This window comes from Canis lupus, chromosome 19, assembly GCF_011100685.1.
Source record: "Canis lupus familiaris isolate Mischka breed German Shepherd chromosome 19, alternate assembly UU_Cfam_GSD_1.0, whole genome shotgun sequence".
Lineage (NCBI taxonomy): Eukaryota > Metazoa > Chordata > Mammalia > Carnivora > Canidae > Canis > Canis lupus.
In genome coordinates this window covers 1,597,152-1,611,064 of record NC_049240.1, presented here as the reverse complement: position 1 = coordinate 1,611,064, position 13,913 = coordinate 1,597,152, and the positions used below count along the sequence as shown (strand labels likewise).

At 51.4% G+C, this 13,913-nt stretch overlaps 1 protein-coding gene across 6 annotated transcripts in view; it reads right to left on the bottom strand.

The window, feature by feature from the left end:
* INPP4B (inositol polyphosphate-4-phosphatase type II B) overlaps positions 1-13,913 on the bottom strand; it is a 366,072-nt gene that overhangs the window by 299,338 nt on the left and 52,821 nt on the right. For all 6 annotated transcript variants that reach the window (XM_038564555.1, XM_038564564.1, XM_038564554.1 and 3 more), the window contains one exon: positions 13,129-13,245. In XM_038564555.1, coding sequence (XP_038420483.1) covers positions 13,129-13,245 — 117 coding nt within the window. The remainder of the gene's footprint in view (positions 1-13,128; positions 13,246-13,913) is intronic.

The window sequence follows — 13,913 nt, the reverse complement described above, 5'->3', positions numbered from 1 at the left end:
GGTCACCTCTGTAAGGATGCCTTTTGAACCTTTATTCCAAATCTTGTGGTTACTTGGTTACGGACTCGAAAGTCAGGCCCGAGCTGCTTCTGTTCTTGCACATTCCAACGCAGGAAGTCTGAAAGGAGGGATCCTGGCTTCATCAGCTTCGCCTGCTGTGACTGAGACCACGGGACACCGCCCTGGCCGAGGAGATGCGAGACAGTCTGGGGCAGAGCGGCTTTCCTGAGTAAAGGGGACACAACCCGACTGTGCTACACCTTTCTCATGTGTTGGCAAGAAAAAAAAAAAAAAAAAAAGGCGTGATTATTTAAGCTTCCATTAGGCAGACATTTCCAGACAATGTAGATATACGTCGCCTTCCCTTAATTCCATGCACCTACTTCCAAAAGCCTGCTTGGGTATATCCACGTGGAAACACCATCCGCACGTCAATTATGGTGACAAAAATCAAACTAATACAAAGAAGCCTGTGTATCTGTCATTTCTCGATGCTTTCTTAACGACACAGCCTCTTAGAGAAAAAGTATGGAAACGTTTAAACGGATCAATGACGTGCGACGCGACAAAACACAGCACAGCAGGTGATCGGCAGGGGCCCCTAACGAAAGGAGCGAGCGTTCAGACAGGTGGCTCATCCCCGTACACAGTCATTCCTGCGTCGACACCGCCGGCATCACGGCTAAAACGGCAAGGCGACCCGACGACATGGGCCAGCCCCTCTCGGGCGGCAGCTCTGAATGCCGAGGACCCACGCTCCGCGGCTGGGTGGACACGAGGAGGCAGCGAGGCGGGCTTGGCGGCGCTTAACCAACAGCCACACGGGCGCAGAAGCCGGGCCGGCAGCAGGGTGACCACCCAGCGGGGGCTCTCGGGGCGCACGGTGCCTCCGGCCCCCAGAAAGCCACCAGCAGCCCCCCCTTACTGCGCAGCTGCCTAAGGATGAGTCAGCCTCGCTGGCAGATGGGGCTTTCCACAGCCGCGCTGACCGAGGGGCCACCGTCGGGCCCAAGTCACTAAGAGTCTGTGGCCTTGACATGTGCCCTGAGAAACTTCCAGCAGTCGGGGGGCTTCCGCAGCAGACGACCTGGGTCCTGGTGACCTCGGTGCGACCCTCGGCAAGTTGCCTGAACTTACTTCCTAGCTCCCTGACCAACCAGGCCCTGCGGCCACCCGCCCAGCCCCGCAGCCACACGCCCAGCCCTGTGGCAACCTCGAGACCCGCAGCCACCCCAGCCCCGTGGCCTCCCCAGCCCCGCGGCCACCCCAAGCTCCGCAGCCACCCCATGACCTGCAGCCACCCCATGACCCGCAGGCACCCCAGCCCCATGGCCTCCCCAGCCCCACAGCCACCCCAAGCTCCGCAGCCACCCCAAGACCTGTGGCCACATGTTCAGCCCTGCAGCCACATGCCCAGCCCTGCGGCCACCCCAGCCCCACAGCAACCCCAAGACCCACAGCTACATGCCAAGCCCCATGGCCTCCCCAGCCCTGTGGCCACCAAGCCCTACGGCCACCCTGAGCCCCGCAGCCACACACCCAGCCCTATGGCCACCCCGAGACCCGTGGCCACCCCAAGCCCCAAGCCACCCCAAGGCCCGCAGCCACCCCAGCCCCACGGCCACCCTGAGGCCCGCAGCCTCCCTAGCCAGCATGTCCCAGAAGCCAGCTGCACCCAAGGCCGCCGAGCCTCAGCAGGGTGCTCAGGCCTCCGGGGAGGAGTCTTCGGGGGTGCAAACACAGGCCCCCACACTCCCGGGTGAAACTCCCTGTGACCTCGGTGCACGGTTCCCCTCCCAGAGCCCAAAAGCCATCTTCAGGTGAATTCGAATCCAGCCCGGGGGGGGGGGGGGCTTGCTGTCACTACCCTGTGCAGAGGTGCTAAGGGGAGCCCCGTGTCTGCAGCCTTCCCTTGTTCCTGCGGCGCCACAGGGCTCCCCTACGTCCTCAGAAGCTCCTCGAGCCCAAGCAACCCAACCCTCCAAATCGCAAGCTCCTGCCCCGGCCCCATGACAGACCACTCACACCTCAGCCTTGCCAAAGCCGGAGACGAGGGGAAGCCTAGGCACAAGTTGCGTCCCAAGTGCCTATCGCTGTGTCCCAGGGGGAGTGTCCCAGGATGGCCTTGGGGGGCAGGGGGGTTCAGGAGGTGTAGCCCAGGGATGGCCTTGGGGGGGGCAGCGCGAGGTGGAGTGTCCCAGGATGGCCTTGGAGGGCAGGGGGTTCAGGGGGCGTGTCCCAGGGATGGTCTTGGGGGGCCGGGGGAGGGGGAGTGTCCCAGGATGGCCTTGGGGAGCAGGGGCTTCAGGGGGGGTGTAGCCCAGGGATGGCCTTGGGGGGGGGCAGCGTGAGGTGGAGTGTCCCAGGATGGCCTTGGGGGGCAGGGGGTTCAGGGGGCATGTCCCAGGGATGGCCTTGGGGGGCCAGGGGGAGGGGGAGTGTCCCAGGATGGCCTTGGGGAGCAGGGGGTTCAGGGGGTGTAGCCCAGGGATGGCTTTGGGGGGGGCAGGGGGAGGGGGAGTGTCCCAGGGATGGCCTTAGGGGGCAGGGGGGTTTAGGGGGTGTAGCCCAGGGATGGCTTTGGGAGTGGCAGGGGGAGGAGGAGTGTCCCAGGATGGCCTTGGGGAGCAGGGGGTGTTCAGGGGGCGTGTCCCAGGGATGGCTTTGGGGGGTCAGGGGGAGGGGGAGTGTCCAGGATGGCCTTGGGGGGCAGGGGGTTTAGGGGGTGTAGCCCAGGGATGGCCTTGGGGGGCAGGGGAGGAGGAGTGCCCCAGGATGGGGGGCAGGGGGTTCAGGGAGCGTGCACCCGCAGCTCAGCTGTGTCACGATGCCGCGTCACCTTCCCTACATCCTGCCTCTACACTGTACAGCCTTTTAAACTATTTTACAAGAGGTTTAATACAACTTAGTTTCTTCATGTCATCAGTCTACGTAAAATGTACTTTTATACATTGAATCTGATATGACCACTACCCTTGTCGCCAGGTGGACAGCCGTCTCACCGACACTTTTTGTATCAAACGATCCACCGTCTACCTGCCGAGTTAGACCATGTCTAACGAACGATCGTGTACCTGAATCTCTCCTGGACTTGACCGTCTGTCTCATTCACGATCGGTCCCTCCTAGGATCAAACTATAGAGATTTGACTGCAGCAACTTTACGTTTTGTTTGGTTGCTTGCTCAGGCAAATCTTACTATTTTTTTTTCATTTTGTAAATTTATTTTTCTTTATACTGATTCCATTTATTAAAATTTTATTTGGAATATTTCCATCTATGCTCACAGCTGAACCTATTTTTTTTTACGTTTTCTTTTAATTTTATTTTTTAATTTATTTTTTATTTATTTTTTTTATAAATTTATTTTTTATTGGTGTTCAATTTGCCAACATAGAATCTTACTATTTTTAAAAATATCCTTGGCTATTGATTTAGTAAAGTAGATTAAGATCATTTTATCCAATCACCCAAATCCTTCTCCATGAGAATACTTAATGATATTTTATTGACAACTGTATTGAATTTATAAATTGAATATAGATCAATTTCTGTTTTATGGTGATTATAATTTTTCTGACACAAGTAAGTTTTCATATTGGTAAAGATCTTGTTTTATAGTCTTCAATAAGATCTTATACTTTTCTATGTAATTTATGCTGTATAAGAGGGAAGGTATTGATTTTTAAATATATTGATCTTATAACCAACCAACTTTCCAAATCATATTTGATCTTGGGCTTTCTTGATTTTTTAATCATATTAATAGAGAAATAGTTTCCTTGCCTTCCAAATTTTTATAAGTAATATAATTTTCTCATTGTATTTCTACAGCCTCCAAGAAAACATTGAATAATAATGATGAGAATTGTGAATTTGGTGTCCAGTTGAAATGATTTTAGCATTTCATTGTTTAGAACATTTATATTATCTTATTAGGATAGATTTTTATAATATTTCTATGATGTCTATTTCTTTTTTTATTAGCTGTAGCCACTACATTCATTAAATGCATCTTTAGCATCCATTGACAGATCCAAATGAGTTTTTTCCTTTAGTCATTAATAAAATGGAACATGTTGACAGACATACTAATATTGAACAGTTTTTGCTTTTCAGGTCATATTTTTCTGTTTCTAAGAAGATGAACTCTACTGAACGCTATTTCAATCCTAATTTGCGTACCTCTGTTTTTAATTGAAATTTGGTTATTGCTTTAAAAAAATTCATCAGATTTTGGTATTAAATTCTCCTTATGTACATAAGCTGTATTCTTAGGTCAAACCTAACTGCCTACCTTCCTGCTCCCTTATGCTTCCTAAAATTTCTGGGCAACACCCATCCAATTAGATTTATATAGACATGACTAAATTCCACTTTGTCGACTCAACGCATTTAAATTAGAATCGCCCCGCAACCCGCCCCCCCCAACCACTTTTCCCAGTGAGAGCTCACGGTCCTTAAAAAAAGAAGTGCTCACTGCTCAAAAATTTACAATGGTAAAATATTAAACGCCTGTCTCTAACGTCCACTTGAGTATAATGTCCAAATGGTCATTTGGAAACACGGGGTGAACTATGGTCCTCTGTGTCTGTGATTAATAAGTTTCCCAGCTTTAAGAAGAGAATGGAAAGAGGCTCTACATCTGCTTTAACTGGAAAAAAGGCAAATCCATTGTAGGTATTATTGTCTTACGTGTATGTGTGTGTATGTGTGTGTGTTTTTTTTTCCACTAAGTTTTACAAGGTCTCTAAAACTCACACATTTATAGATCGCCACGTGTGAAAATACGCGAAGTACAGTTGTGCTGACCTCCCCTAGGTGAGGATGTGGCCGCCTCTCAGCCTCACGGCCTAAAGGTTTTGCAAAGGAACATCCTTTGCTCCGCGAGCGCCTTCGCTTTCTTACCCGCTGCCAGGCAGCCAGTGTCCCTCCCTGCAGACATCGGCACTGTCTTATGGGAAGTAAGGAAGCGTCGAATACGCTATCTACTCTATCATGGGAGCCCAAGCAAAAAACCAAACTCCCACAAAGGCCCTGGACGGATGATGGAGGGGGGTACTGTGCGCAGGGAGAGATCAGGAGTAAGAAGGCAAAGGGAAGACAGCATCGAGGGCGGCGTGGACCGCGTGCACCGGATACACAACCACGGGGGAAGGGAAAGACGGGTGGAAATGCAAACACAGGGGGTGGCATGGACGCTAAGGGGCAGAACCTAAATGCTGCCCCCACGGGGACGCTGAGCGCTCAGACCCAGCAGCGGGGCACGGTTTGTGCTGACCCCGCCGGGGGACCGGGTGCAGATTAACCAAAAGGCAATAAACGGCGAGGACTGACGGGTCCGCCCGGACGGCAAGTGCCCGTGCGGGGCCGCTGTCCCTGGCTGGGCGGCAGCGAGACGAGGCTCCTGCGTACGAACCGGCGGGGCGGGCATCGACCCCTAAGGACATGTGTCCCCGGCGTGGAGCTCGGGCCACACCCGGGGACACTTGTCAAGCCGCGGACAGCCCGGGGATGCCTGCAGCTGGGGCACAAGGGCAAGGCTGAGGATCAGGGCGAGAGCGGCCCCGAGCTCAGGCCCCCCCGGTCCTCTCCAGCAACATGGAGGTGACAGGAGGCCTGAGCACCTCGACACGGGCCCCCAAAGCCATCTGATTGAAGTCGACACCGTTCATGATCGAGACTCACAGAAAATGGGGACAGAGGGCAACTCCCGAATCCGAGAGAGGCCAGCGGTGCAGCCTAGGGTTGGGGCGGCTCAGGGTGAGCTCCCGCCCCGGGTCTGCAAACACTCCGGGCGCTTCCAGCCACGCCACCCGCTGCCCGGACGTGCTGCTGCCAGCCCCGCCGCATGTGGACGGTGCCCAGGTAAAGCTCAGGCGCACCTTGGCTGAAGAGGACACGGACACCTGCCACTGATCCCAGGCGACAGGCTCGTGGATTCACCGGACCCTGTGGAGTCCTCCAAAGACGCCTGGGAACCGCCACGTGGCGGGCGAACTCAGCAAGACCGCGGCACACGAGGTCCACGCGCAGGAAGCAATCGTGCTTCTGTCTGCTAACACATGAGACCTTACCGCTCTGCCTTCAAAACTGCCTCGTACCAAAAAAAAAAAAAAAAAAAAAAAAAAAAATGCCTTGGACCTCAGCATGGAAATCCATCCAAAATACCCGAGTCTTAAAATGTATTATGACCGCGCACAAATGATCTGGTCACAAATATATTCCTGATGCAATCTAAACGCCTAAATAAATGGAACGACGCACCTGCCGTATGCACAAGTCAACAGACCCCGCGGCGCTAAGGTGCCCGCCCCCTCTGCGGTGACCCAGAGACTCCACAGTCCCAGTCAAGATCCTAACGGGCTTTTTGAAGAAATCGGCAAGCAATTCTCAGATTTACGTGGAAAAACGAAGCTCTGGAATAGGCCAACAAAAACAAAAATGCTGATAAAAAGAACAAGGCCCAGGCAGCCCCGGGGGCTCACCAGTTTAGCGCCGCCTTCAGCCCAGGGCGTGATCCTGGAGACCCAGGATCGAGTCCCACGTGGGGCTCCCTGCATGGAGCCTGCTTCTCCCTCTGCCTGTGTCTCTGCCTCTCTCTCTCTGTGTCTCTCATGAATAAATAGATAAAATCTTAAAAAACAAAAAAGAACAAGGCCAGCAAAGATAGAGGTCTTACATGCCCTGAGTTCAGGACTCACCATAAGGCTACGAAGCTCCCGTCATGGTCGTGAAGCTGCACACAGCGATCGACGGAACAGAACAGACCGTTGAGAAACAGACCCATGTCTACCCATCGACCACTGAATTCCTTTTTTTAATTATTTTTTTATTTTCTATTTTTTTATTTTTATTTTTTTAGACCACTGAATTCCCTTTTTTATTTTTTTATTTTCTATTTTTTATTTTTTATTTTTATTTTTTTTAGACCACTGAATTCCTAGTCAAGGCACCGACTAAATTTAGTGAAGAAAAAGGGATTTTTTTGACAAACGATACTGCAATAACTAGACATCTACGTAGGGGGGAAATAACTTTGATTCCTATCTCTTTCATAAATGTAAAGGCCAGAAGGATAAAACATTCTGAAAAAAGACACTGCGGAATATTGTCACGACACTAGGGCATAACGATACTTGAGGGCGTGAAAAGTACTTATGAAAAGATTGAGAAACTGGACTTACTCAGAATTTAAAGCCTCTGAGCAACAAAAGACACCATTAAGGACATTACAAGGCAAGCCAAAGGGAGGAGGGGGCCTGTAACACATACATCGCTTCTGTTTTGGTAACATGTATATTCCTAAAAGCACTTATGTCCACATATATGGAAAGTTCCTATAAATTAATAATAAAAAACTCTACTTTTTGGGACCCCTGGGTGGCTCAGTCAGTTGAGCGTCTGCCTTCGGCTCAGGGCGTGACCCCAGGGTCCCAGGATCGAGTCCCACATTGGGCTCCCTGCATGGAGCCTGCTTCTCCCTCTGCCTGTGTCTCTGCCTCTCTATCTCTCATGAATAAATACATAAAACCTTTAAAAAAAAAGGGGGGGGGGGATCCCTGGGTGGCTCAGAGGTTTCGCGCCTGCCTTTGGCCCAGGGCACGATCCTGGAGTCCAGGGATCGAGTCCCACGTCGGGCTCCCTGCATGGAGCCTGCTTCTCCCTCTGCCTGTGTCTCTGCCTCTCTATCTCTCATGAATAAATACATAAAACCTTTAAAAAAAAAAGGGGGGGGATCCCTGGGTGGCTCAGAGGTTTCGCGCCTGCCTTTGGCCCAGGGCGCGATCCTGGAGTCCAGGGATCAAGTCCCACGTCGGGCTCCCTGCATGGAGCCTGCTTCTCCCTCCGCCTGTGTCTCTGCCTCTCTTTCTCTCTCTATGTCTCTCATAAATAAATTAAATAAATAAATAAATAAATAAATAAATAAATAAATAAATCTTAAAGAAAAAGGAAACATCATTTAAAAAAATAAAAGAAAAAAGAAAAAAGAAAAGAAAGAAACTGTGGTATCCCTACAGCACACCACCACTCAGTAATAATACCCACTCGTACATGTACGAACCTCAAAAACATGCTGAGCAAAAGACACCAGGAGCTAGAGAACACATATTATATGATTTTATTCACGTAAATTCCAACAAGTAAAACGAATCCATGTCGTTCCATATGGAAAAGCAGTGGCCTCAGAGTATGTGGGGTAGTGACTGAGCAGGACGGGCACGAAGGAACTTTCTGGAATGATGAGCATGTTATGTTCAATGAACAGAATGCTTTAGATCCGTCCGTCTTATCATACATGGATTATACCTCAGTGAAATATAAATATGCTCTTTGTCAATATACCCCATTTATCAGCAGAAAGGAAGCAGAATTATTTGCGAAGGGCAGCGGCATCTCCGAACCCTGAACCACCTCCACGTGGATTGGAGGTGACTCCCTTTGCAAACTATGTGACGACGCAAGCGAGAGGCCTGTGCCTTCCACACAGAAGCAAAGGGCCGGGTGGACAAAGGCAAAAGCAAGACGTGAACTTAACTGTTTCACAGCAGGTCATAACAGCTCTTTTTTCCCGGACTATTAGCTGGATGCTTCATGAAACGTATTCAGGGGCAGCCTGGGAGGCTCCACGGTTGAGCACCTGCCTCCGGCCCACGGCGTGACCCCGGGGTCCCGAGATCGAGTTCTGCCTTAGGCTCCCTGCGTGGAGCCTGCTTCTCCCTCTGCCTGTGTCTCTGCCTCTCTCTGTCTCTCATGAATAAATAAATAAAATCTTTACTTCTGGGCAGCCCAGGGGGCTCAGTGGTTCAGCGCCGCCTGCAGCCCAGGGCCTGATCCTGAAGTCCTGGGATCGAGTCCCGCGTCGGGCTCCCTGCATGGAGCCTCCTTCTCCCTCTGCCTGTGTCTCTGCCTCTCTCTCTCTGTCTCTCATGAATAAATAAAGTCTTTAAAAAATTAAAATAAATAAAAATAAAATAAAATCTTTACTTCTTCAGGCATCTGCAATTAGTAATACATGCTTAATCTAAGCACTTCGATGCGGGGGGTATGTTTTTCCCCGACACTGACATACGGACACTTTTTTCTCAAGCAATCAACCTTGAAGATGCAATTAAAGAATGCTTGTAGAGCACCGGCCGCCGTCGAAACACCCCGTGGGAGTGAAAACGAGGGAGACCCTAACACCACACTCCCTGGACACAAGACCGCCTCTTGAGCTTGGCCTACTCGAGTTTGCAGAATCTCAATTTCTGCGCCTTTAAAATGGGCAAAGGTGAGACGTCCCTCCAAGAGGTTCTGGAGGCTGAGGGGTGACCCGCTGGGCACAGAGCTTGCACGTGCCTCGTGCTCCACAAGTCGGCCTCCACCGCGCCGCCGGGGGACAAGGCCCGCGGGCACTACTGCACCTCAGCGGCACGGACCTAACCGTCTAGCACGTTCGTGTAGGAAATCAAACCACATCACGATATGCTAACTGTGAATGATCTTCTTTTCCGTAGAAAAACACAAAAACAAACAAACAAAAACAAAACGAAAAAACAAAAAGAAAAAAAAAAAACACAAAAACGCTCAACTGGGCCTCCGTGTGGAGAGCAGTGCCATGCGTCCTCACCTGGGGACGCTCAGGTCGTCCTGGACGCGGGGCCTGTCGACGAGCGTCCACCGAGTCAGGGACAAGCAAACACCGGCTCGCTCCGGGTACAGGACCGGGGCAGCGCGGCCCGTCCCTGCTGCGAGCGAGGCCCAGTTGGGGCCGGCGGTGACGGTGTCCTCGGGGGCCCGGAGGGCCTCGTGGGGTATCCTGCGGGGGAAGGGGGGAACGCGGGCTGGAGGGTGATGCTCTTTCCTGTGTGAGTCTTGCCGTCTTCGGAGTCCTTCCTGCGACGCGTGACGCACCCGTGTCCCCAGCCCGACCCCCAGGGCTGAGCCCTGTGAACAGAGTCACACTGACAGCCCTGTGCTGTCGCAGCTTCCGGGAAGGTTAAGCCGGAGCAAACAGCCGGTACGTGTCCAAGAAGACACGGGCTTCGCCGTTGGAACCCGGGCTTTGCTGTCCCCGCCCGGGGCTTCGCTCTCGGTCGCACCAACAGCTGGGTGAGCAGCTGCATGCGACCTCCACGCGGCCTGGGACGACACAGCATTTCCTCCTGGTGAGGAAAACAGCGGGAAGGCCACCGGGACTTCAATGACGACGCCGTGACCCGTCCCACTCCGCCGCGACCTCCCAGGTGCGAGACCCCCGCGGCAGGCAGGTGAGGACCTGACGGCTGCAGCGGGAGGAAGCGGGCCCTTCTGGACGGACGCGCCCCTCCCTGGTCACCAAGACCAACCGCATTTCCGCTCCAGTGCGGCCAGTGAGATGGTCGCTCTTGGGTCCAATGTCTAGGGGGGCACGGGAATAACCAGCAGGCACAAAACAGCGGATTCAAGGGCACAGAGGAGAGGTCGCCACTTCTCTTTAAGAAATCTAGCGCTGGGGACGCCCGGGGGGCTCAGCGGGGGAGCGTGTGCCTTCAGCCCAGGGCGTGACCCCGGGGTCCTGGATTCGAGTCCTGCATCCGGCTCCCAGCGTGGAGCCTGCTTCTCCCTCTGCCTGGGTCTCTGCCTCTCTCTGTGTCTCTCATGAATAAATAAATAAAATACTTAAAAACAAAACGAAATCTAGTGTTGATAGGTACGCCAATGAGCACGAAATGGCAAGGTAACACATTTGTGTGACTGATGAATTCCAAGTAATGATAAATTCGATAGGAAAGGGCAAGCAACCCAGTCATCTGGCTCAACGAATTAGCATTCAGTCGGTAGAAAATCTCATTGTTCTGGGTCAGCCTAACATGATCGACGATTTGCTGGGATCAAATATTCAAGCTACTTTTAAATACGTGCACGTAATTTCATTAGTTTTCTAAGACACAGACACACAGTCCCATTTCTTAGGCCTTTAAAGTACTGCGGTCATAGATGTCTTGAGGTTGTTAAGTGCTCAGCACTTGAAAACCACTTCCTGCCTCCCCGTCCCCCCTCCCCCCTCCCCCAGCCCCAGAGAAAAACCTTAATAAACGAGAGAACAAGTGCCAGGATAAGTAAGGACTGTGTGTCCCCGGGAACCACGAGCATATGGATAAGCTGTGTTTCTGTTTGCACTCCCATCGCCAGAGCCGTTAGCTATTTTGAGGAGGTTATGCCTCAATTAACAGCTCCTAGTAGACGGCAGCTGGCCGCCTTTCTTAAGCACGGTCAGAGTTCCCGGGTCTTATTTCACAGCAGGGGTTCCAGTTCACCCAATACTTTCATGTGATGACGCCTCTGATCAAGGAAGGAAGTCTCCAGAAGACCTTACCTATTCAGCCTCCAGACTGGACGCCAACAAAAGGCCCAACTGGTGAGCAAGCCGATTCTCTATCCCGAGAGCATTACGGTCCAGGCACATTTTAAAGGAGGGAGAGCAAAGGGGGTTGAGACCCCATAGGGGTTGAACATTCCTGACTCCGATGTTTTGGGGGACTTGGCGCATCAAGAGCATAGGGGAGGCATCGGTCTCCGTAGCGCAGGATCCCGCACCCACAGCCGCCTGCCCATCTGCCCATCATTGTGACCTTTCTCTGCTGGCTCCTCCCCGGCAGTTTCATCTCCCACTCCTCCTCCTCCTCCTCCTCCTCCTCCTCCTCCTCCTCCTCCTCCTCCTCCACCATCTATTGGACCCATAACCTATCTGAGGTCGCGCTGTCTCCCCCAGGCTGGGCACGCGGGATTCCTTGCGCCCAGCAGCCTGGCTTCGGCAGGAACTCTGCGGGAACCTGGAGGCCCCCTGCCTGCAGAGTGTCCCTGGGCCTGTGCCTTGCCAGTGATCCTCACCAGCCTCCCTGCCTGGGAAACAGACGATTCCTGGGGACCCGAGGGCTTTACAGGAGGCGGCCCCTCTTAGGTCATCCCCTCCCAGCACCGAACCAACAGCATTCCATTCTGTCCAGGAATCTTGAGAGCGGCCCCTAGAGATAGTGCCCAGGCACCTGACCATCTAGCCGGGCGGTCTGACTTAAGTGGAAGGAAAGTCAGACCCTGTAGGAAGACTGAAGAATTTAGGACAAAAGGCCTTGGGGTCTGCACGTGACCTCCACGCCGATTATACACAGGGTGCCCGGTACCCCTTGTTGCACCTTCTGTTTTTGCTCTGGTGCCAGGAACATCTTCAGGACAGGGGGAGAGTGCTTGCACGGATTCACTGTTTTAGAATGATCCCACATCCAGAAAGTCCTGAAAAATTATATAAGGCTAACCTCTTCCACAGCGGGACTCCTTCCGCAACTCTTTGAAACAACAACAGCTATATGTCGGCAAATTGAACTCCGATAAAAATAAATAAAAAATAAAATAATAAAATAAAATAAAATAAAATATAAAATAAAATAAAATAAATAAAACAACAGAAACATAAGCCAAGAGATCAAGCCAGGCTCCTCGAAAAACAGAAAAACCTGTCCTGAAATAAAATAAAATAAAATAAAATAATAAAATAAAATAAATAAGATAAATAAAATAAAATAAAATAAAATAAATAAAATAAAACAGACACATAAGCCAAGAGATCAAGCCAGGCTCCTCGAAAAACAGAAAACCCTGTCCTAAAATAAAATAAAATAGAATAAAATAAAATAAAATAAAATAAAATAAATAAAATAAAATAAAATGAAATAAAATGAAATAAAAAACAGAAACATAAGCCAAGAGATCAAGACAGGCTCCTCAAAAAACAGAAAACCCTGTCCTAAAATAAAATAAAATAAAATAAAATAAAATAAAACAAAACAGGACAGAATAAAATATTAAATTAAATTAAATTAAATAATAAAATAAAAAACCGAAACATAAGCCAAGAGATCAAGCCAGGCTCCTCGAAAAACAGAAAAACCTGTCCCGAAAGCTTTGGCTCCTAAGCGGCTGCCCATCTGGCAGCAGAGCAAATGAACGGGGTGGGCGTGGAGGCTGGGACGCGGGTCCTGAGCAAGCTGCAAACGTCGCACACACCGTCTTTGAGCAACGCCACTCAGAGTCAAACCCAATCACGTGGAAAAGCAGAAGTCCTTCCCACCTCTGCCCCCCAAGAAAAGGAATAAGTGCAAGTACTTACGGTGTCATGAGCCTTGTCCTTGACATCATAGACCGTCAGCTTTATCTTGGTCTCCTCATAGATGGGATACTCGGACGGGAAGGTGACCCCAGTCAGAAAGAGCGGGTCTCTTGTTCCCTGCAACGGCACAAGCAGACAGCTTGGGTCCCCGACGGCGGCGACTGCAGGGGGCACACGAGGCCGCAGGACGCATGTGCGTGTGTGTGCGTGTGTGTGTGTGTGCGCGCGTGTTTTTCTAGGAACGGGTTCTATAGCAGGAGAGGCCTCAACCGCCGAGTGATGCTCACCGGCTACGGCGAGGCCCGGGGCCCCAAATACGGACCAGGCGTCGGTAGCAGGTGGGCTGCCCCAAGTCAGAGCCGCTAGCGGCCGAGAAACACCTCCCTTTCCTTCCGTGCAGAAGCCTCCCTTCGGGTCGGCGCCAGGGCGCTCACTATACGTTTAAGGGACGTGAGTGGACCCGCAAATAATGTCAGGTGTTGGCCACCAGATTAAAATGAGGCTGCTTTGGGATCCCTGGGTGGCTCAGCGGTTTAGCGCCTGCCTTTGGCCCAGGGCCCGATCCCAGGGTCCCGGGTTCGAGTCCCGCATCGGGCTTCCTGCCTGGAGCCTGCTTCTCCCTCTGCCTGTGTCTCTGCCTCTTTCTATGTCTATCATGCAAAAATAAATAAATAAATCTTTTTAAAAAAATAAATAAAATGAGGCTGTTTTCCCATAAAGTACCAATTGCCCCCTTTCTGTAATGACTCGATGGAAAGCCATGCTCTGATGATGTCCATCTGCCT